The 24,408-nt window shown below is 47.5% G+C and overlaps 1 protein-coding gene across 2 annotated transcripts in view; it reads right to left on the bottom strand.

The window, feature by feature from the left end:
- The window catches only part of Bcar3 (BCAR3 adaptor protein, NSP family member), a 112,090-nt gene that overhangs the window by 32,837 nt on the left and 54,845 nt on the right, over nt 1-24,408 (bottom strand). Inside the window, exon 1 of one of the 2 annotated variants that reach the window (XM_021196205.2) lies at nt 15,307-15,730. The exons of the other annotated variant lie outside the window; for it this stretch is intronic. Within the exon in view, the coding sequence (XP_021051864.1) occupies nt 15,307-15,390 (84 nt within the window). The 5' untranslated portion in view covers nt 15,391-15,730. Of the gene's footprint in view, nt 1-15,306; nt 15,731-24,408 lie in introns of those variants that run through there. 2 annotated transcript variants of the gene reach the window in all.

Genomic DNA, 24,408 nt, shown 5'->3' with positions numbered 1-24,408 from the left:
AAGAAAGAAAGAAAGAAAGGAAGGAAGGAAGGAAGGAAGGAAGGAAGGAAGGAAGGAAGGAAGGAAGGAAGGAAGGAAGGAAGGAAAGAAAGAAAGAAAGAGCGAGCGAGCTAATCTAACCTGGGAGGAGTGGAACCCTGTGCCTGGATGTGCAGACAGTGGGAGTTCCTAAGCCAGCAGCCAAGGGACAGTAGGGGGCATCTATCAGAGTCCCCCAGAGGATGCACCAGACTTTTATTTGCATGAAGGAGACAAGAGACTCAGAGAAAGATGGCATCTGCATTACCATTAATATTTGCTTAAGTCTATCTCAGGCTGCAAGGAAAGCTTCCCACTCCTGTAGGATTTCACATTGTACAAATCATTAGGAACTAACAGTGACATCCATGTCAAAGGGCCACCTCAGGACCTAAGGAAACATGGGACAGCAAGCAGGGATGGAGGCTCCAGAGGGGCGCATTCTCCGGGAAGACCACACACACACACACACACACACACACACACACACACACACACACAGTCCAACACCACCAAGCTCTGGGGATAGACACACTGCCTAGCCATCTGACCCCGCCTTTTCCCTGCTCTGCAGCCTGTGTGAGTTAGTCTGCCTCTTTGTCTTTGAGTTTTCTCCTCTGTCAAAATGAGAAACACTGTGGCCCAGGGCTATTCTTTAGACAGTCCCACTGGGGTTTGGGCAGGGTAAGGGAAGGACTGGAGCAGCAGAACTGAATCATGAAGGGCAGGGCATAATAGCCAGGGGAAATAATGAGTCGCTGGGTAGAGTGGCCTGGAGGTTTGGGTCGGGGGACACAGGACAGAAACCTGCAAAGGTGTAAGTGTGGGTGTGATATACCCCAGTGTCTCCAGCACCTCACCCCTACCGCCAGTCCCCCCCCCCTTCCCAAGGACGGTGCCATCTTCACTACAGGCACGTGGTCGGAAGCGTCTTCCTGGCCACCATTGACCTGGGAGAGGGCCCCTCACCCAGCCTGGAAGAAGATACCCTAACCCACTCTGGTAAAAATACCATGAGACTTGTAGCCTGGTGGTTACATCACCCCCATGTTTTCTCTCTTATTTGTTGGTAGGACGGGAAGGGGAGTGTTTTTTCCAGAAGGACCAATGTGGCTGAGAAGAAGAAACCAGCACACAAAAGGAAGAGGAACAAGGAATGGCTGAGGCCTCTATAACACGCGAGTTGCTAAACACAAAACCCCGTGACTTAGCAGGTATGAGCTGGGTCTCATGGTTGTTCTAACTGAGGAAGCCAAGGATCAGACACAGGGGACCTGGCACAGGAAACTGAGGGTCAGATCCCCTTCTGAGGAGCAGGTCACTGAAAATGACACGCAAAGCTGCTTTTGAGGGATGAGTGTACTGCAATGGGCAGAACTCTGGGTGGAGCAGTGCTCTGAGCCACAAGGCCAGTACAATCATTTGAAATGTGCTGAAGGTTCAAGTCTCCATTTCCACTCCTTACAGGTAGTGCTGACTCAGAGGTCAAGGTCAACATGGAAGAACCACTCATTCCTGCCCCTTGGCATCTCCTCTGACCTCATTCCCCAAATGACCCTCAGAACTACCTTTTGTTGATGGAAAACAATTCCCAATGCTGTCTCCTACCATGCCCCCACGTGTTCCCCATTTAAACTCAACTCTTGTTCTAAGACCTCTGCAGTAGCCACTTTCTATGACTTTCTACCTTCTGGCTTCAGCCCTACAACCGGCCACCCACAATGCCACAGGACTCTATATCAACCTTCTGCCAAGAGATTTTAGTCACAGTTGCACCCAGCTAAGGCGAGACCCAGAATGTCTTTCTGCTTACGCCCTAATTAATGGGGTTCTAACACAAAGAATTCTCTGGCTCCTGCCCATGAGAACCAGGGACCCACACCCCACCCTGCCCTAACCCATTTTTCTAACAGCTCCACAAACTGAAGCCATACACTGACCCTGCTAACCTGCTGGGATCAGCTCTGACCTTGTTGGGAGACTCAGATCACAAAAGGACCATGAATACCGAGGATAGAGGACTTAAGGACAGGGAAGAAGGGCATGAGTGACAATTGGGGTCTCAGAGCCCATAAGTTTGCATAAAATCCTTGGCCTCTCATTGGTCTACGAGTTGTCAAGGCCTGGGGAATACTGGACTTGTCCCCAAGGGCTCACGGCCACCTACAGATAAAACCCAGCTTTCTCCCACAAAGACCCAAACTAACTTGCTATTAAATCCTCATGCATGGCCCCTGTTCTATGGCTCTGAATATATTGTCCTGTGTCCTCCTCTGCATCTTGGTAGTGCGCATGGAAAGACAGACAGACCTGGAGAGGTGCTGACTCTGTGGCCTGGCTGGGGTCTGGGGAGCAGCCAGAGGGGAGCCTGACAAGATATAGGATGGGTCTGAAGTTTAAGCTAATGATCTGAGAGGAGTCCACACAAAGACCGCAGGCAGCTGTATGAAAGGCCCTTAGGATATTAGGTCCTCAGGGAAGATGGTCATCAGGCTTCCTTCGCCTTTGGGTCTCAGAGCCTTGCCCAGTGTCTCACACACAGCTGTGGCTTAGAAGACACTCCTGCCAGCGACAGAATCACGCCCATCGGCTCACCTGCCATGTGGTAGCTTTTACCTTCCTTCCTTCCTTCCTTCCTTCCTTTCTTTCTTTCTTTCTTTCTTTCTTTCTTTCTTTCTTTCTTTCTTTCTTTCTTTCCTTTCTTTCTTTTGCTACTGAGTGTAGAGAAGAGAGTTTGCAGGCTGGTCAGAGACAAGTAATCTTAGGCACATTTTGACTTTTTCTCTGGCACCCAGAGATGAGAATTCACCTCTCACAGAACAACCCAATACTCACGAAGAACTCAGTTCTGTAAGTGGCATGGGTAGGCACTTGCTCAAACCAAGGTGATTCTTAGCACTGAACTTGAAAAGTTTCTTTTTACAAATAAATAAATAAATAAATAATAAAATAAACAAAACAAGACAAAACAAAACAAAACAAAAAAAAAACCCATAGAACATAAAACTGAATAAAATCCACCAGTAAGTTTTAGAGATCTGGCCCTTAAGAGATTATTAAAAAATTTTTTTAATTATGTGAATTCTGTAGGGGTCAGATGACAACTTGGTCCCTACATTCACTGTGTGGGTTTCTGGAGACCAAACTCAAACTGTCAGGCTTGGCATCATGAGCCTTCGCCCAGTGAGCCATCTCTCTGGCCTCTGAGAAAATTAGCTCTAATGGAATTAAAGAATAAAAACCAGCTGTTACACAATATAATCTCTACTTATGCACAACTTTGTTTAGTCTATTTGTTCAAGTTCAAAGCCAGCAATTCTTGGGGCTTGGTAGGGGAGCGGGGATCAGTAACCGTTCTCTCTATGTGGATGAAGCTGGCCACTCAGGGATGAGCACCCCGACTCTCAGATTTCAACCTTAATGTGTACGTACAGTTGGCCCCAGGTGTCTGGTAAGGGCACAGACACACAGGTGGCAGAGTCTCACAAGAGAGTGCAAGGGCGTGTGCAGGTCCAATCACCTTCGCTAGATCGTGCCTTCTGCTGACCTTGAACATTTAGTTGGTCAAAAGAAGAAAAGAGAAGAGAAGAGAAAAGAGAAAATCTTACAGAATTTTCACAAACAAGATACATTTTTGGCCATTCGATTTATAATCAAGGCTGAAAACTAAATTACTAGAAACAAAGAAGAAAGGATTCTGTGCATGCAGGGAAGTGGGGGGGGGGGCGGAGAGGGGGAAGAGGGGTGAAGACCAGGAAAAGCACAAGCAGGCAGGCGGCTGGGTTCTTCTCTTCCACTTCAGAAGGTCTGGCCCTAACACCCAGAATGCTGTCACGGATCTCACACAAAGCTTCCTTTCTTCAACCTTGGAACAGTTTATTAGATTAAGGAGTCATCAACAACAGGAGAAGCCTCTTATCAAGTCGTACCAAACAACTCCATTGGCCACTTTTCTTTTCTTTTTTTTTTTCTTTAAAGAAATCATACACAGAAATTATGCTCACAAATGTATAAGTCTGACTGGAGTTCTGGCTCATCATGTAAAATTGGTCTAATCTCAAAGTGAACTCTGCGTTTCCTGGAGCTCAGGGAGGAATCCTCTGGTCTGACGGATGCTAGACTGGGCCACCTAAGCTGGGGCGAGGCAGAGAGTCAAGATGACAGACTCATCTCAGACCCTCTGAACTCTGACAAGACCCAATGTGACATGGAACAAAATGTCACTACCTCTGAAAAATGTCTTAAACATATGGGAAAAAGTTAAACCTTCCACAAAAGTGTGACTTGGCTAGCTAGCCCACAAATCACTCTGAAATAAGCTGATTTTTGAGATCATCTTAGGCGAACTCTACCTAACCATGGTGTTCCTTGTAGAATTCAGAAACCCAGTTCTCTAGAACCCCTTTCTTTTGTTGAATTTCAAACTGGTCATGTTTAAAGCCAAATTCCAAAGTGTACACGTAAATGATTTAGTTGTGAGCTTAGCGTCTAACAGCTGAGCTGTCTCTCCAGCCCCATAAATGACTTAAAGACCCAGATGGTATTTTACAATCAAAACCGTGCCTGAATGGGTCATAAACTCCCCTAAACAAATACATCTCAACTACTTCCACAACTCTTAAAAAGCTCTAGATCTACAGATTCCAGGACTGGTCGTTTTCAGTTCAGGCCTTTGGATGTGTCCATCTGAAATAGAACGGAGAGCACTCTGTGGCCCCCGGCTCTCTTTGAGGCTTATCTAAAAGTGCTTTACTGTAATTCAGCAGGGTTCAGAGGGGAAAGGTAATCACTGATGAGTTCCCACATGATAGAAGGAGAGAAATGACCTCTCCCAAGTTGTCCTCTGACCCCCACTCATGTGCCATGGTGTGTGCACGTCCACTGCTCCATGAAAGTGGCAAGTCCACCACGCCTACTTTTGAACCAGGTGCACAGATGCCGCCTCTAGGCCCAGAGGCGTTCATAATGGTGGGCAATGTCAAAGCTCTTACTTAAATCAACAGTTAACTCTGAAAAGAAAAACCCAAAGAGAAAAAGAGCTCATTCAAATTCTACTTCCCTGTTTAGGACAGAAAGCACCTAAGCATCCCGCCTCCTTTAGCCCGGTGGGCACGTGATGGCCTGGCTTATGGTTCAAAATGCGGACAGTACAGTGCCATTGTGTTGAAGCAGATGCTGGCCTACAGTCAGGGCCGATTTGTCTATTAACTGCAACTGATGCCTGGAAGATAGCTTTGGAGGGTCTTAAGGAAAGAGTGCCTATTATAGCTTACCCAGGGCACTCCATGAGCATGTCCCTGTGGCCCTGTCACACTCTAAGTACTGGACCCTTAGTGATGGTCACCTCCTTACCCCCTACTTTTGCACCTCTCCTTCAGGTACTCCCTCTATAATTCTGTAATACAGCCTCCATAAGCAGCTTCCTAGCCTACGTGCACGCCACCCTGCACAACAGGCTACAACTGTGCAGAAACGAACAGGAGGTCACTTTAAAACAGTTTGATAAGTCTTCAGCCCTCTGCCTTCATCCAAACCCAGACTCCAGAGTTGCCTGCTGGTCCTGCTGTCTGCCTACCTAGATTTGAGAGAGACACAAGCCTGGAAGTGGTCACTGCCTCTTTGAGGAGACGAGGCGTTTGAAAAATGGCCAATGGTACTGTAGACGCCCCTGGGAGTCTCTGTTTTATGAGATTGGTTTCTGGTCTCTCTGAGAAAGGGATCAGTATGGAAAAGATTCTATAAAACACTCGGCGAGTTTTAGCGACTCGCTTTCGTTAATGTGCTGCTAACATTGAAGCACCCTGGCATCTCTCTCTCTCTCTTCTGAATCCCCAAAAATCTCCTCTTGGACCAGCCCTGCAGAGACAGGCTCTTCCCCTTTCTCATGTGGTAACTCAGCCGATGCAATTCATCATCCCACAGAGCAGATTCCCACTCCAGTGCCATTAAAAACCTGATTTGCAGCTTTCAGCTAAATTAGGATGCTTCGCTTTCCTCCCATACTCGACTTTCCCTGTCTCAGACGCACGGTGATTACAAGGGCCATCAGATGTTCTCGCAGACAGGAAAACCATCAAAACCCCAGAGAGCCCCAAGTCCAAGAGATTTCATTTTATTCATTACCCAAACTTATCAAACTCTTATCAAGAGAGGCTCAGACGCCATGAATAGGAATCAGGACAAGAGTCGCTTTCCGGAGCTCTCTGCTTGTCGGAGCTCCTGAGAATCACCCATTAAAATTCTGCTCCCGTGTGTGGACGAAAGAGACTAATTTAATTGCAATTTTTTCGGATTGGCATTTTGAAGTAGAGCACCCTGCAAGCAGGAACTTAATCCTACATCCAAACTAATTACATTAGAGTCTCTCTGATCGGAGCCCACGGCTCCCTTTGATGCCAGACTGCCTCTGCCTTTCATCCACGTTCATCCTCTGGGCAAGGTCTCCTCTCTGCGTTCCCACCCTGCAGGATCAGGAAGCTATTGCTCTAGCTGCTCATTTTATTTTGATGAAACACCAAGGGACTGAAAAGCTCCCCCTCCCATCCCCCTCTCCCCTTTTTCTTTTCAAACTGAAGGAGACTGATTTCAGACTGAAGACTGGGGCAGCTAAGCTTTAGAAAATGCACTAAACCCAAAAGAGACAAGCACTGCTTATTTCTTCCATGCACTGGGAAAAACTGAATTCATTGGCTCTAAGATCTCCCTCCACCTTGGTCCCTAAAGGTGGACCAATTGTGTGGCTTACTTTTGACGAAGTACTATTAACCATGGGCCACGGAGAGCTAGGCTCTGAGGTGGTGGTGTCTCACCTTTCCCTGTTAACCAATAAATAACTAGATTATCAATAGGCTGTTTGTTAACACAGTGCCCTGCTCCAGCCAGCGGGGTGGACCTTCTATGTACATTAAATTTAGATGGAGATTCCAGGAGCAGCCTGAAGTGGAGTGGACACTCGAATCTCCCCATGAGCAGCCCTGCATTCTGACTCCCACAGATAAATCCAGTGCCACATTTATGGTCAAAGATCACTTAATCATATGATGGGCCAATGTCAAAATGGGCTTGAAATAAAAACTGAGTACCAGTTTGGCCTACAAACCAACTCTAAATCATTTTGGCCTCTTCCACCATACCCTCTAGAGACTTCCATAATACCTCTCCCTCATACAGGGTTGGCGTGTATGATGAAAGAGACAGTATAAATGAGACATCAATCACTAATCAGAGAGATTTGCATTTAGAAATAGCAGTTCCCTGTAAAGATTTACAGAGGAAGAAAATGACAGAGTGCCGGATTGGGGTGGACCGCATGGCATGAGGATCTGAAGAGCAGGTGACCAGAACCTGGAGCATAAGATCTAAGCCAGAATTTTTGATCAGTGGTAATTCAACCTCATTGATTCGACATCTTAATGTAAATTATAAATGATTTGGAACATAGCTTTTAACCAAAATAGATGTCCTATTTGCCCTTCAGTAAGGAATGTCAGAAAATCAAAATCAATTTAATTCGAACACCATCCTTTTCTTGATTCACCTTGAATGGAGTTTTTGATGAATCAATGAAAAGTATCAGCGTTGTGATAGATGTGATTAGATGTAATTAGAAGCAAAACTGAGCCAACACAGAAAGGGGAAAGGGGAGGAATTCAGATGGTCTTCTATTATCAGATATGGAATAAATGACTTTCAAACTCTCTCTCCAAAATAACACCATGACGAACAACTGTCTTAGAACCCTGCTCTAGGATAGGACATAGTAGGCTTTCAGTAAATCCAAATTATTAGGCACAAGATGGGTTTAGGCCCTATAGCAAATCCACTACTGATCACTTAAAGGTGTATGTCTCCCAGGAGCTTGGGCCACTTGACACCCACGGCTCTTGCTTAATGAAGCATTTTAAAGACAGAAACACCGCACTAGATGTTGTGAAAAGAAACAGAGAAATGGGATTTGTGCTGTCCAAGTGGACAAGACATGTAATATAATGCAGCTAAGATCTCACGGAGCCCCACATTGTGCCAGGGAGCTAAGAGCTCACGAGAGTACTTGTATGTCACGAGAGGAAGCATGCTTGTGTTTCGTGATTTGCTCAGACTTAATTAGAGAGAGTTCTCTGACACCTAGAATGAACGTCATCCAAAGTATCTATAAAGACTACAACCGGAAATGCTTAGCCTACCCAAAACACTTAGGGAACCACGAGAGCAGCTGGAAGTTCCTGCGAGTTCCTGGGGCTGGTACGTCACAAGATGACAGGTCAAATATTCTTGACTCAACTCCCCAGAAACGCTTCCAGACTTTCTTTTGCCATCTACATCAGATGTCCATCTACATCAGCTCCTGCATCCTCAGAATAGACCTGCTCACAATCTGGAGGGGGACTGTGTATTGGGCAGTCAGAATTCCTACCTCACCAAAACCAGGAATATGTTGAAGCTGCAGATTTGGTTTTTTTTTTTTTTTGTTTTTTTTTTTTTTTTTTTTTTTTTGAGCCAAACAAGATGGAACCTGTAGAATCTAGCACTTAGATTTATCCCAATGTGGGAATACACCACCTCCTCTAGAAAAGTCAACGTTCTGTGAAAGCTTAGGAGACCAGTTGGGAAGCCACTGAGGGAGTCTGGCAGGAGATAACGAGGCCTGAATTAACACAGTGGCAGCGGAAACAGAAGGGAAGAAACCAACGAGAGCTATGTTTAGGTGGTGAAACCTTAGTGGGTGATTGCATGTGGAGAGTGAATAAGGAAAGAAGTATAAGTATCCTGAAAGGATGCATGAGTCACCCAATGTTGAAATGCAAGAGTGAGGCTAACAGGTTTGTGGAAGAAGGTGGGGTTCTGCTTTGACATCTAAATAGGGTTCTTCACTGGGCCATGGGGCACTGTAGAGATGGGCTGACTAGATAATACAACATGGGGAGCCTCCATGTACTATAAGAGCCCATCTCAGCTCCCACCTCAGACATGGAAGACAGCATGAGCTGTGGACACTGTTTTTTTAAGAGGCAAACCAGAAAGAAACCCAAGTGGACATTGTGAGGCTGGCTAAAAAGGACCCAGATCAAGGAGTGCTCTGGCTCCAGCTCCTGGAGGCTGGCAGAGAAGAGCTTCAGGAAGAAATAGCTGTCACTATCAAGTGCTGCAGGCAGTTCCAATCAGATCAGTTAGAGAGAAGCCCCTGGATTTGATCACGTACAGGCCATTGGTAAAAGAGGGCCAGGTGGCTTCTGTGTGGAGGTAAGGACGGTGCTTAGAACAGAGAAGACCAGAGCTTATTTCTAAGCTAAGAGAGAGTAGAGCAGGCAGTGGGGTCTCCCAGGGAGACGAGGGAGCTCGGGAGAGGAGCTCTTGAGAAGCGCAGGTGACAGACAGGACAGCCCTGCGTCAGGAACAGGGGACTTCATCCTCACAAGCCACGGGAATGAAGCAAGGCGTGGGAAGAGCTGGAATTTGAGGGGACAGTGTGGTGGAAGGGGGGCAGGCAACATCTTGCCCGGTGGTTGACAGCTACTTCGAAGAAAGAAACCATATTTTAATACGGGTGGCATCAGTGTGAACTGAGCCAAGGACACAGAACTGATGGAAGGCAGGAGGGGCCCCGTGTTGGGAGGGATACTGCACAGGTTCCACACACTGTGACCACCTTCAAACTTTCATCTGACTCCTCATCCCAGCTGCTCAGGGGGTGGGGGGGTGTCCTTCTGCTTCCCAGCATAGAAGCCTGTGTGCTCCACCATCCTCCCAACTTTTCTCCCCCCTCCCGATCTGATCTCCTCCTTTTCACTCAATGTTTTAGACTGATGATGCTTTTTCTGCCTCTCGTGCGTGCTCCGACAATGACCTCTTCTGGGAAGGTCTCTGGCCGGGGCTGGCATTAAAGGCCTCTAGGATGTGACAGTAAGCTGTGTTGGGGTGTCCTCCTTCCCTCTTCCTTTCTTCATATCTACCATAGGTACAGAGAGAAATGACTGTGCAGCCATGCCCTAGCGGCCATGGAGATTGTCCTTCCAGGTGAGACTCCAGCCCTCTGTGTTCCCAGTGCATTCTAGGTCTAGATGCAGTGGGTAAGTGGGGCTGGAAGAGACCCATGAGCTCAGGGTAGGAGCATGCAGACGTTCCTCCAGACCCTTAATGAGAAGCCAGGATGTGGAACAGTCATTCCTTTATGTATAACCATCGTTATAAAATACACGTATCGATAGTAGAAACCAGAAAAGAAGTTCTTAGTCACAAAAATTAACATACTGATTATAGGTTTCATGAGCTAGACAGTAAGTCAGCACATTCTGGTGACCAGAGCCAGAGAGGAACAATAGCTCCTGGGGCTACGACAGTTGATGACAGAGATGCCACTGTGGCATAAAACTCTATGACACATTTCTTTCCTCTCAGTTAAAAGGTACTGGGTCATCCTCAGCCATGTCTTTAACCCTAGTGGCAGGGCCCGAGGATCTGCCATGCCTGTCCTGGTGACCTCTTACCCAGGCCATGGCAGAGAAGCCTGTCCACTGTTTTAACCTTAGTCTTAGTTCTTAGAACTTCTGCTGAAAGTTCTAGGCTGATGTTCTTTCCCTACACACACACACACACACACACACACACACACACACACACACACAGACCAACTTTGCAGCCCAGCAGTGCTGAATCTACAGACAGTTTCTGTGGGTCTCAACCCTGCCCCTGATCCCCCTCTGGTTTCTCCAACAAAAAGAAGGTGGACTCTAAGCTCTGAAGTTGGTTAGGGAGCACAGGGACACAGTCTCTGTCAGCCATGTCCTGATATTGAAGCCAGATCCCCACAGCTCTCAGATGTCAATGGAATGCCCTTAAGGGGCTCTTTTCACAAAGAAGCTATGCTGGGATTTTCAGTTTAGAGCCTGGAGGCATGAATGAGCAACAAACCCGCACTGGGAGAAGGGGCCAAGTCTCTTGGAAAGATTCTTCTATATGGTTTTTCCCACCTTTTGCTGACAGTGTGTCTGCACCCATACAAAGGCAGCTGGGCCACTGCCATTGCCAGGATTTGTCACTTATAACATAGGCCAAAGGAGCGGGTACAGGGAACATGGGTGGGACCTTCCCTCCACCACACTCTTCATAGGAGAAAGGCAGTTTCTAAAGAAACCAAGTGCCAAAGACCTGACACAGTGTGGATTCAACAGGCTCTAAATCTCCTTCCCCCACTTCCCCAGGGGGAGGGGCGGAGACAAAAGGATGTCAATCCAAATGAAACACCCTAACACAGTTCAAGATCTTTTTACTATATGGCAGCCCTTAATGACTGCAGAGACAGCTCAATCCTAGCATGGAAGAATCTGTACTTGTGATTCTTCCTAACTGTGGCAGCTCAGGACAAGACCACTGGGCTGGACTGAATCAAGCCTTTCTGGCCCATTTATTCACATACTTTCTGAATCCCACCTTTTCCTTTATGCTGTTTTGGTCAGGCAGCATTTCAATACATGGATGGAAGTTTCTCTCTTAGATTTCTCCAATACAATCACACCGCCCTTCCCTAGGGTGAGATGCTGGTCTGATGATGAATTTCAGCTCTTCCTTCCCCCTCCTCCCTCCCTTCCCCTCCCCCTTCCTCTCCCTCCCTTTCAGACAGACAGACAGACAGACAGACAGACAGACACACACACACATCAATAAACAGAGACAGAAGGGTCAGAAGTAATGGGGATCCACTGCCAACCTCCAAAATCAGGCCGTGCATCCTTTCTTAACCAAAGTCCTTCTGCAGCTTCCTAAGGGACAGAGTGTGCTATCTGCGGCTGCCTGGCCCGCTGCTGCCTCCCTGCCCATACCTGGCTGCCATGCCTAGGTTTTTGTGGCTACTCCTTCCTCTACCCAGAATGCCATTTCCTCTCAGGATACCCTCTACTTACTAACTCTTCTAAGCTAAGCCTGTCTCCCCAGGAAGTCCTCCACTGCTCAGACTATACCAGGCCTGCTCCTCTGGGGAGAGCCAAGGCATCCTCTACCAAATCGCTGGCCAATGAGGCTTCCGTTCGGCCTGTCAAGATACACCTGCCTAGCACTGCAGCACAGCTCTCCAAATGGACTGAAACTTTCCTCCTCCGAGTAAGGACTGGGTCCTAACTACCGGGGCCAGAGCAGCTGGCAAAGGCGAGACACACGAAGGTATAGTGGTCATTTACTGCTTAGCTGAGGACGCAAGCAGGATAAAAGCCAGCGTAGAGATTCGCGGGCACTGAGCTCCTAGCAGAGCAGCGCAGGGCTGGAGGGAGGAGTCTTCCTCGCGCTCGTGGCCATTTCCTGCCATGTTATGAACTGAGCCTCTCTGTGAGCATTCTGCTCTGACTAGGTCTGGCTTCTGCTAACACTTTTTATACCTTGAGCTATGAAGGAACTCTACTCTCCCAGACTGGAATGCCTTCTCCCTCCCCCCTCCCCCCTCCCCCATCCCAGCCTCTTCTTCATCCACCTAAATCCTGAGTCACTAGAAATAGTTTTTAAAAAAGAATTATCTCCTCTAAACACACACACACACACACACACACACACATCCCATGCACCCAACACCACCCCCCTTGAAATACCTTTCCCAACTGCAATGTAAAATGAAGTATTAATATACACGAAAGCATCTTGGTTCAGATTCCAAGTCTCCTAATATGGCTTTGTAGAAAGAATATGAGGTACAAGCCTAGAACATCTGGCTTCCCTTTCTGGTGCCTGACAGATTGATTGCAGTTGAGGTTGCTTCTGAGACTCAGCCTCTACTCTATGGAAAACGTAAACTACCACCCTGCCCCGTTTGTAGAGCTTACTCTGAGGAAGCAACCCGTGAATCATTAAGACGTTGGAAAGACTGTTGCAGATGTAACCAAATGACATTATTGTCTAGCATTCTTGTGGCAAGTCTTTTGAACTTGGGAATTACACCTCAATTGTCATTTATTACTTTACATGTAGTCCCAGGCCCACCCACAAATGGCCATGGGTGGGGCTCCAAAATTAAAGGGCTTCTGAATTTGGAGTGTGCCTTTTTGATATCATGTATCTGGAATCTCTTTGGTACCAGCTTCCTTCCACTGGATGGGATTCAGCAAAAAGCTTTTAAAAATGCAGACTGAAGAGTCCCTGGTCTCTTCTGAAATGGGCACCTACTATGAACTGATTTGGGATGTTAGAGTTGTGATACTGAGCGTGGCTGGAACATCTCTTGATGGGGACCAGCAACGTATGCTCAACGCTGATCATTCTCTCTGATTTGACCTCTCGCATCATTCCTTCCCAGAGTCTCCATATACAAATCCTTGAGGCTCCTAACTATATGCTAAATTCAGTGAGACCTCTCTCTGCAAGTAAGATATTCCCAGAGTGCAATTGTGTGATTGGTCTCCTATGCAACCAAGGAACCTTCATATTTTTAGTTTTCTTCCCATACAACCAACACTATTAATAACCCTCTGCTTTCTCCTGAGATGATATGGATTAGACCAAATGGAAAGTTACCATGGCTACCGCAGTGTTATTTTGGGTATGAGAAATTCACACCACGGGAAACAGCATACATGGTCAGACTGGAACAGCATTTCCGCCTTGTTATCAGGCAATCAATCCCAACTTAATTTTGAAATTCTAATTGCAACAGAAACTAATTATGAGCAGCATGACCTGAGCCCCCTAATTAAAGTGAAGGTCAATAAAACGAGTCTGCGTTATCGTTGGGGTAACACACTGGTACCACAAAGGACGTGCAAGCAGATTTCCTCCCCAGGTAACCAGCTAAGCAAAACAAAACAGAAAAACTCATCTGGAGGTCCATCTGGGAGCCCTGGGGAGGGACTGGAAAGTGGGTGAACAGGTCAGAGCCTTCTTCCTGCTATAAAAAGCTTCAGCATAACTGGGTGGGATAGGAAACCTGGACAGAAGGGAAGTCATTTCTACTAAGACGTGTCCACTGATTGCCTATGGTGGGGAGGCAGTACAGATGGACCATGTTAGCCTACTATGTGGTGCCTTCTGTGTACACTTTGGGAACATCCAAACAGCTCATTGGGACCCAGACATCCATGCGTTGATTCCTCTTATACCAAATGCTAAGTTCATCCTGAATTAACAGCAATTGGCTCACGGATGGATTTCTATTTGAGGGAGAACTTAACTGCCAACCCCTGAAGTGCATGAAGCCCTCTGGGACCTTCCCAGTCTATCTTTGTCAACTCAGAAAATACTGTTAATGGCATGACATCATCTACCCCATTCCAGAACAATCCATATTTAGGTCGAAAACCACAGCACCCACTGGGCTCTGGGATAACACAGAGCTCTTGCAGTAAGTCGGGGAGGACCATGTTCAACCCACACCTCGGTGCTCTCCTCAGAAGCTCTGGGTGGAGAGGCATGGCAATCAACTTGCAGGGTAGCTGAGAGGTAACTCTGAACACTCAAACCAGGCAGCAGAGCCAGAGGACGTCTACTCACATCTCATCCACTGTGTGTGTTTCTATGGTCAGGTCTTTCTCCCTGTAATAGGTCACTTTCCCAAGGCTTATAGCCCCACTGTGACTTCTCAGTCCCCTGGGAAGAGGCATCTCAGCTTCAATTTCCCTGGAATAACTGAGGTCTGCAGTTATTCCGGAGCTGGTGGGGGTCTTCCCAAGGCTGACCAATCTCAAGACTGGTGAAAGCCTGTGTTCATACTAATTCTTAGTACATCATGGGCAGGCGACACAGAATGCAGAGCTTGATTTAAACAAGTCAAAGTCATCCACATAATATATTGGCATTGTTACGCAAAAGCCATTGGCACTGATATCTTGTCCCAAAGGTTAAAGTGCAAGTGGTAAAGAGAAACACATTTCTGATCCCTGAAATGTTTCGGAAGCTGGTTGCAATTTTAAAGAAGATATTTTGTGGTTTCTGTCCATTATATACGTTGCTGGCGTATAATGGACTCTGAGGTTAAACAGAGCCAGGGGACTCAGCCACCTCTAGCTCACTCTGAACATGGGAAAAGTGACAGAGAGACAAAGAGAAAGGAGGACAAACAGCTTTGTCATATTTGGTGACTTCGGCATTCAGTATCATCTCAGGGAGGCTGAAAGAGTCACAAACAACAGAGTTTTGTCCCAAACACAGAAAAGGAGCCCTCGTTCTCTGCAGCCGCCGGATTCCACTGGAAGAGCCATCAGACCAAATGGGATTTGCAAAATGCAAACTTCCTCTAGTGCTCCCTAGAAAGCCAGTGTCGTTGAGAGCCCCAAAAGGCTTAGAGATGCGCACATCCCATCTCCAAGCCACACCTACCTTGACTCCAAAGAAAGACTTGCGCTGATAGAAGCAGCACAGGGCTGCAGAGAGGGCGTGGAAGGCACTGCATTCCTTAGGCATCCTGTCTTCAGTCCCTGACACCACACACCTTCATCAAAGTTAAAAGGAAGGGGGCATTGGATGGCGGAGTCCCAGTCCCAGGCTCTGCTGCTCCTGTCCACAGCCAGCAGCCAAGGGAGTGAGTCGGCTCCTTCTCCCAGGCCGGTCTGTGACTTTTCCCCTCCGCTGAAGCCAATAGGATCCACTCGCTCAATTCTGACCGGCTTGTGTCCAGCCTGCCATCACACGGTGCCAGAAATTCTCATGTGACCAGACTTGATGAAATTCTAACCCCTCTTAGAAGAGGGCTTGTGCTTTAGCTTTTAGCTGTCCCCTAATTCAGAGGCCAGGCAGAAATCGTTATACCCACCCCACCCCCACTCTGGGCAGCCTTCCCTTTTCAGGGCTGGAACACAGCACTGGCAATCGGCTCCCAGTGGCTTTGTTTGCTTCTCACCCCAGCACTCGGGGGCTTTTTTAGAAGCAGGGCGAGCTGTGCGCCATCACACCATCTTCGCGTGAGACAGTGGTTCCTTTGAGGAAAGGTGGCCCACAGGTGATCAGGCTGTGGCTTTCCCTGAGAGTCATCTTAGAAGTTCTAAGCAATCGGGCGGGATCTGGATCTCCATGCCCACCGCCAGAGCTGTTTACTTTTAATTACTGCTCCTGGCAGTCCGTTTGCAGCTGATAACACTGGCACGGTCCTCATTATTAGCAAAGCACTATTGCCTTTTGGCGTTTAATTAGCAAGTCTGTCGGCAAACACCCAGAAGGGCCTATGTCCTCCCCACCTGGCCATGCAGCCGGAGGGAGGATAGGGATTGAGTGCGCCCTCCCGACCCAGATGTTTGTCCTCCTCCCTCTAAGTCCTTCACTTAACTGCCTACCCTGCTTAGCCCTGCTTCAACACACAAGCCCTGCATTCACCACCACCAAGGAAGGTCTTTCTAGAAGACTCTAGAGAGAGAGGCCTACTCAGAGCCTCAGAACACCTTGAGGGGGGAACCTGTAATTTCCCTCATTCTTGGAAGTTACAGTTACAGTGGACACTCAACTATTCTGCCATTTATTTATTTATTTATTTATTTATTAGCATTTTGTTTTTGTTTTGTTTTGTGGCTGGTCGGTTTGGTTTGAAAATCAAGCCCAGGTTTTGGCCACCTAGCTCTCCCTTCTCCTGCCAGTCCACGGATGAGTTTACTCTCAGCGGCTCCAGCCCCTGTCAAAAGCAGGATGTGTCCTGAAGTTTCCTAAAACTTTACCCAGGCGGAGAAACTTGTAACAAGGGAGAAATAGAACCTATTCATTCCAGCAAGGAATGACACCGGATGAGGCATGAGAGAGGTATGAGAAATATCCAGCGGGATTAGTGGCAAAGTTTCTGAGGCCATGGCCTTTGCTCTAGGTCAGAACCGCCTATAAAAATGGGGAATTGTTTGTCCAGTGCCCAGTGAGAAGCTTCTATATTTGATCAGCCGCAGGCCCCACACGCTCCAGAAGAGGCAGGGGGTCAGGGTCCTGAAGGCTCTCCAGGCTTGGGAAGCGCCAGGGAAGCTGCTTTAATTTCTCCTTGCATGAACTTTCCTTCCTCCCTCCCATGTGCTGCATTGGAGAGGGGCTTGGCTGTCCCCGAGAGCTCCTAGGCCTGTAAAGTCTACCTGAGCCATCAAATATTTAGGGGAACCTCAAACTGGCACCTGAGATGGCTAGCCCAGCGTTCGTCCAGTTGGTAGGTCAATATTGTCCTTTAGGGTCCATATCTTGCACCCAGAAGGAAGCATTTTCTATTTGCTAGCGTTTCTGTGAGATAGGTTCAAAGGGTAAGTCAGTCTCCAGGGTGTCTTTGCTGCAGTGACTCATCAGCCAGGCCAAGAGCCACTACCAAAGGGGCCCCAAGGGGCCCAGTTCACAGACGTGATTCCCTTGGCAGGAAATGACAAGCTCCTTCAGGCTAAAAACCTCTCCAATGGCTGGAAAAATACTTCCTGGGTCCAGGTAAAGGAGCTTTCTCACTCCTGCCTCTTACAGAGACTCAGAAAGACCGGTCAGCAAAGAGCATCTGAACTCCAGCAAAAGGAGAGTATATTCCTCAAAAATATATATTACTGTGTGCCTCTGATGTCGGGGGGCGGAGCATACCGTGCACATAGCTTGGAGGAAATGCCATGAAGCTGGCACTCTTCTCCCAGCTGTACGTAGGTTCTGCGGATCACACCCAGGACACTAAGCTTAGATGGTAAACGCCTTCTCTGGACCATCTTGCCAGCCCTAGAAATACATTCTTGAAAGCAAATCTGTCAATACTGTGTACATAAATTACACAGAATTATATATGTGCTTCATATATAGCCAGTGCTTCAGAGTCAAGAAAGAACAGAATAATGCCATTCAGGTCACTACAGAGTCACTGCCCTGTCACCTAATGATTTCCCTAGCTAAGAACTGTCCACCAAAATGGCCAAAGATGTTTTATCCATAATTAAGAACAGGTGGTAACTGTTTCTTGAACACTTTATGCTTTTGTTCCACATGAAAAAAAAATAATTTTTGAAGCAGCACTTAAAAAAAGAAATCTTTATTTTCTTCTAAAATGGCCAAGGAGAAACTAAAATAATGTATTCTCGCCACTAAAGATGCTAATTGCATGAGATTCCAAAGTGCCCTTCAGTGTCTGGTTGTGAGTTTAAATGTCTCCTATCCACAGTGATCAATCACCCCATTCTCTCCACAATGAGTCTTCTATTCTAGCTGCAAAGAAACAGAAGACCAGAATGGACTGTTATTCTGCAGAGAACAAAGGACCAGAAACTCCATCTTTGGACTGCAGAGCCCACTTAGCTGATCACATGAAAGCTAAAAGAAAAGATTTTATAGAGCTTCGTAATTAAACCTGTCATTTGTGTAACCACACGAAAATGTTGACACCTGGAGAAGTGGTTCTCACAGATGCCTTGGTACATGAAATTTGAAACCAGTTCAGACTCAGGGTTTTCTAAACACCACGCCTTTCTGCGAGTGGGAATAGAATCCTATAGCTCCCAATAGAACCTTAGAAGGAAGGAGCCAGTGGGCAGAACTCTAGGAAAGGTGGCTCTGGGGTGTTCTGAAGCACTCCCTTCAGGCCACCCAAGAGGCTTGCATCTTTATACCAAGAGAAATCACTGGTAGGTGGTAAGGTTAAGCTAGGCAGCCATGCGGACTCTTGCAGGAATTCCCTGTTCCTGAAGTCAAACACTGTCCACACCCCATTCAAAATAAAGACTTCAGCTGCAAAGGGACACCCCCCCAGCCCCCACCAAACATACCAAATTGCTGTCCTCAAAGCCAGGCTTCCCTTAAGTAGCCCTACCAACTAACCCACCCTACGCAGTAACCATGGAAACTGGAGCCTCCTGCCAGCCACGTTCAACAGAGGCATGCTTCCTGTTGGCAACAGCCATTGGCTCCTTTCCCAACGTGTCAGAGCCACCCCAAGTAGAAGCAGGGCCCCCAGTAATGACTGACACTCTCACTGATGGGGCATGGTGGGAGGAAGAAGCAGCAGCTATCTTTCACTGTCCAGGACATCAACCTGGACATCCAACCCTTCACCACCTCACCATCAAGTCATCGAGTTCACACGGAGCTGCTCTGAGTCATGCAGTCCTGTGGTTCACTGTTGGCGATCAGTGAACTAGAAGACACTGTCCAGGGCTGCAGGGTCCAGCTAAAAATCCCTGCCCTGAGTATCAGCTGGGATGAACATCAGTCATGTGATCAAAATAGCTGAGCTTCTCATGGGGATGGTAAGATTCCTCTGTCTGTGTGCCTCTCTTTCAAATACATACACACACACACACACACACACACACACACACAGATACACACAGATACACACACACACACATATACTCACAAACACACACACACACCTCTGAAGGTCTCTCCTCCTGTACATACCACCAATCCTTTCTGACTTGTGGTTTGTTTTTGGTTTCCACCAAGTCCTAGTGACCTGGATTTTGGTGAACAAAGGCATCTTTAATGAGCTACGGAATAAAGCCAAAGAAACCAGCTCTCTGCCTTCGGTGTCCCTGCAAAAAGGGAAAGGTAACTTGGCTTTGCAACATGACACTCTGCAGTTTCACTCCCTGAGGATGTATCTGTGAGGCACATGCCTGGGAAGAGGAGGTAGGTCTGCTTCCTAAGATGTCTGGTCTGCACCTGCCTGATTCTGAACAGACACAGGCGTCTCTAACTTCCAAATGTCCCAGAGTGAGCGTATATACAGCATCCACTCTGCATTTCACTTTCAAAATAGTGGTCAGTTAATTGCTTGAGACACTGGACACTTTCTTATAAAACAGTCTCTGTGTCAAGGATGTCTCCATGCTGTAGGCTAACTGCTCTGAATATCCACGGCAGGCTGGACTAAGCTGGGATGCATGGAAGGACAGGTATATTATTAAGTTCCTCTTCGTGTTAGAATTGTTTCAATTTCTGGTCAGCTCTGTCACCCTGTTCTAAGTTGAGGAGCATCTGTAGGGCAGAAGAAGCTGATGTGATTGTCACATACACCTCCACACAAAGAGCCACAGGGCCTGATGGAACAGAGTTGGTCTCAGATACCCCCGAGAAAGGATAAGGCTGGAGAAGAAGCTAGACAGAGCCGCTAAGATTGTTGAAGAGAGTCCAACACATTACCCACTGGGCAAATGAGATTCCGTCCTTGCTCCAAACAGGGATGTAAGCCAGACTAGGTGGGCAGAGAGTAGGATGTGCTGTTGAGATCTTTGCTGCTCTGGGTTCACAAGCACCTGCTGTGCTCTGGCGGATGCAGTCTCTAGAAGCAGGCTCTCCAGTGCGACAGACACTCAGGCATCTGCATCTCAGGTTGACAGTTTCCCCAGAATTCTCAAGGGGGATGAGGGATGATGGCTGTTAAATGGTCTCTTTCAGGAAACAGTATCGATCTGCCCAACACAAAGACTAAGTACAGTCTTCGCAAATAGATTCCTTTCTATTGGACATCAGGTCCTTGCCCCTCCCCCCAACAACTTTATGATTCTCCAAACAGCTATTAAAATTGCATAGCTGAATAACGTGAAGCAATAGGCAGCCTTGAGTTTTCTTTCATACTGTTATGTTTTATAATTCTACCCTAGATATCACTCTATCAAAAACACCTATCATCTCCTGGTATCCCCTTGGAAATGCTGTATTTCACGCACTTCTGTTTCCATACTGTGGCATTACAGTAGAAATTAAAAGAATATGCACACAGGCTGGGGCTGTAACTCAGTTGGCAACGTACTTGCCTAGCACAAAGGAAGACCTGGCTTCCATATCCCAGTACTGCATACACTGGATGTGGTAGTATTCTCCTATACTCCCAACACCTAAGAGGATCCGAGTGCAAGGTCATCAGTCTAGGACCTTATGTATCCCAGATCCTGTCTCAAGAGGAGGAGGAGGAGGAGGAGGAGGAGAGTATAAGATGTAGGAATTTCAACTTCTCAATCAGTTAGTCTCAGACCACTTGGCAGGCTTGGGCATCCTTTAGTAGAAAGCCAGGGGCCCTCTTCCCAGAACAAGAGGCAGATTCATGATCCTTGATATAACATTTCAAGGGGCTCCTATAGATCCTCTGTAAGTCCTGGGGAGTCTAATCCATCCAGGGGGGGTTCAGTGCCTCCTTTGCCAGGCTGCCTCCCATTCCACAGTAACCATGTAGACATCACACGCAGAGCAAAGCTTGTTTCTGATATCTCTACTTCTGGGTTTTCTCTGCTGTACACATTGCCTTTTCCTTCCCTCCTACTTTTAGTAAGTGAAAACAACATAAAGAGCTGACAGGCAATAACTGCAGAAGTGGCACAGAGGTCCCTCTGTGCAGAGGAGCCTTCAGGGAGTGCCCTACCCCCATCAGGACCAACTGAGTTCTTTCCCATCTTACAGGCACTTCTGCAAATTGGCACCTTCCAAAACTGAGCCGTGAGACAGACATCCAGTGGTTCTAAAGAGACTCTGATCATGTTCCAGACGTCAATGCTGCACCAGTAGCTAGCTGAGGTGACCTTGGGAGATTATTTGACCTCTAAAACCTCAAGCTGCTCCCCAAACATACCAGGTGATTACAGGCATCGAATGAGATAACAATATAAATCCTGTCCCCCAACACATGGAAGGCACAGTCTGCAAATGTGAGCTTCCATTCCTCTTTGGAAAAAGGCACTAGAAACCACCCTCTATGCTGCTAACTCCCAGATGCCGGGCGACTCGACCTGTGTCCTCAGAGAAGGTGGACAATGACTGAGTCACTGCCTGACTGCAGCTGGTGCTGGGGACCCTTCTGAATTTTTAAAACTAAGGAGGAGATAGATGATCAAGAGTTTTTAGCCTTAAAAGTATATTTTAATCCTCAACTTCAAAACCTGATCACCGGAAGTCATATGAAGGGTCTTTAGTCACACTTGCTCAGATGTCTCAGAGGGTCCCCTGCATCTTTGTTATCTGATGAGCTGTTGATGGAGACAGGCAGGACACATAGCCACAGTATCTGCCTCCATGCCTACCCCAGAGCCCATCTACTATTGGACACCCCTGTCCCAGCCAACCTGCCTGAGCACCTATGGGTAATCCATGGGATCTGAGTGACACCCCCGCCACCATCATTGTCCCTGTACCACTCTGGCTGCAGAATTAGACTTCAATCTATATTCTGACCTGCTGTCCTGCCAATCTCACTCCTCCAACACCTCCGTGCTGGGTGGCTGTTGCCATGACAACAGATCTTTGGCTTCTACCTAGAGTGCCCGAGAACCATCTCCCAGGTGCCTTATTTCCTCATCCTGCTCTGGTCCATATTTCTGGACTGTCTGATATTTACTTATTTCTAGAGTCATGCTGTGTCTAGCCCCATGAAGGTTGTGCCGTGCCCCTCCCACCCACAACGCAAGCTGTTCTAATTTATACTGCCTGTCTGTATTCCCCTGAGAAGCTATTCTCTGCCTCCACTTCTTCCCCTTAAGCCTGCAACAGCAGGCATCCGCCAGTCGCAGCGAGGACTGCAGAGGCACAGGGCAGGCAGGCACCAGGAGAGACCACACTCATTTCAACTGCGACAGAAAATAGTGGAATTAATTCCTTCACGATCAAGCTTAGCCACCTGAATGAAAAACACTTCAGTAGAAAAATGGTCTTTTGTCATGTCAGAAACAACCTGGCTATTATCATCTGAATGATACAGTGATTAATCCTGCATTCTGCCAAAATAGCACTGAAAATCAGTCTGTATTAGGAGCTCTTAACTGGGGGTGAAGTATGGCTTCTATGAGCCATACAAACCACTGGGTGATCATTTGCTCACTGGAGAAATAGGTTAGAGCTTATACACAATTCCCAAACACTTAGGGGACCTAGAAGTACCCACTGATTGGTTATTCACTTTTTTAAAAAGTAACTTAATTTATCTATTAATTAATTAATTGTGTGTGCGCGCTCACACGCATGTCCAAGCTTCTATGTGGGACTCTGCCATCTCTTTCACCCTGTGGATCCTGAGGACCAAACTCAGGTCACCAGGCTTCCTGGGAGGTACCTTTACCTGCTGAGTCATGTCACCAGCCTGAGATTGAGAAAGACTTTCAACAGCCAGTAGAAAGGAAGTGGGCAAAATAGCCTATTGACCATGACTGGACATGCAAAACACTTGTCTGGTTGCCATGGACACGGGTTGGCTTGGCAGGGCTGTTCCTGTTAAGAGGAAGAGCCAGGGAAGCAGCGTTGAGACCCCCTCATGGCTGTGAAGTAGCTTTCTCCTGTGAGAGGGGACAAGCCCTTGCCCTCCTCTGGTGGGAGGGCCTTGTGTGTCACAGTAAATGTGGACTATGTACAAGACTGATCTCAGCAGCCCCTTGGCAGCCACACATCTGGGGAGTGCATCAAGAAAGGCCGAAGCGGCCATCCACATCTCTCTACCTCATTTCCTAGTGTGTGACGTTCCCAAGGGCCAGAATTTCTGCTGAGAATTCTACTGGTGTCTCGGTGTCTCGTTTAGCACACTAGGAGGCGGGCATCATTATCACCATGCTCTGGGCAGCAAGCAGTAGTTCTTAGAGTGAGCAATGAAAGCAAGCCAGAACCTGCTTTAGCTGATGTGCTAATAGAAGCATCACACCTGGCTGCCAGGACCAGGACACTCTAATCTAAAGCAAATCCAGGAGGCAGACCTCCCCTCATCCAGCGACAGACAGTCCAGCAGCACAGGCTGAGGGTTCATCTGCAACGTCAGGGATACTGGACAACGTGTAACTGGCAGGGAAGTGTAGCTCACAGACTGGGGATGCTGAGAACAGAATCTCTGGACCAGGAGGCAGCAGGGCCAGCAGGGTGATAATTGCAGGCCAGGAACACCTCTGTGTATAGACCTCCTGTGCCCTTGGTGGGGAAAGGCCGGATCCGAAGGCTCACTGTGAGAGACTGCATTGATCAGCAGCCAATGTCTTCACTTCCTTGATGGCTGCCAAGTACAACGATGTCTTCAGAAGGGACATCTAAAAGGTCAATATTTTCTTTACTTGGTGCCTAGGGTGAGGACAATGGGTTGTTTTTGCCAGTGTTCAAAGGCTAGTACAATGCCTTCAACCCCCACCCTGTCCCTGTGCACCTTACAGTGTTTTCTTCCCAAGTAGGTGGGAGGGCTGGGTGGGGGGGAGGGGGAGGTACCAGGGTGGGCGGCAGGAATGGGTCTGGATCATTATCTGGAACACTGTGTCTTAGGGCTGGGCTTAGGGCCGGGTCACTTGTGATAACAAATGTGGGAATCTTTCCAAGGCCACACAGGTGATACTCGGGGAATGCACAGCTCTCCCAAGGTTCCCACTTCTACCTTCTCTGTCACAGTGGCCACCATGACACTATCCAGCCCATAAATAAACCAAAGAGAGTGAAACTGCAGAGAGCTGCGTACAGGTTTTAAAAAGATGGGAAAGGGTATGGGGAGGTATATCTGCAGAGTTTGGCAGTCATGTGCTAACACAGTATATGTGTATCCCAAGA

Source organism: Mus pahari, chromosome 4 (assembly GCF_900095145.1).
Source record: "Mus pahari chromosome 4, PAHARI_EIJ_v1.1, whole genome shotgun sequence".
Classification (NCBI taxonomy): Eukaryota; Metazoa; Chordata; class Mammalia; order Rodentia; family Muridae; genus Mus; species Mus pahari.
The sequence above is the reverse complement of the archived record's forward strand: the minus strand, read 5'-3'. Positions and strand labels throughout refer to the sequence as shown.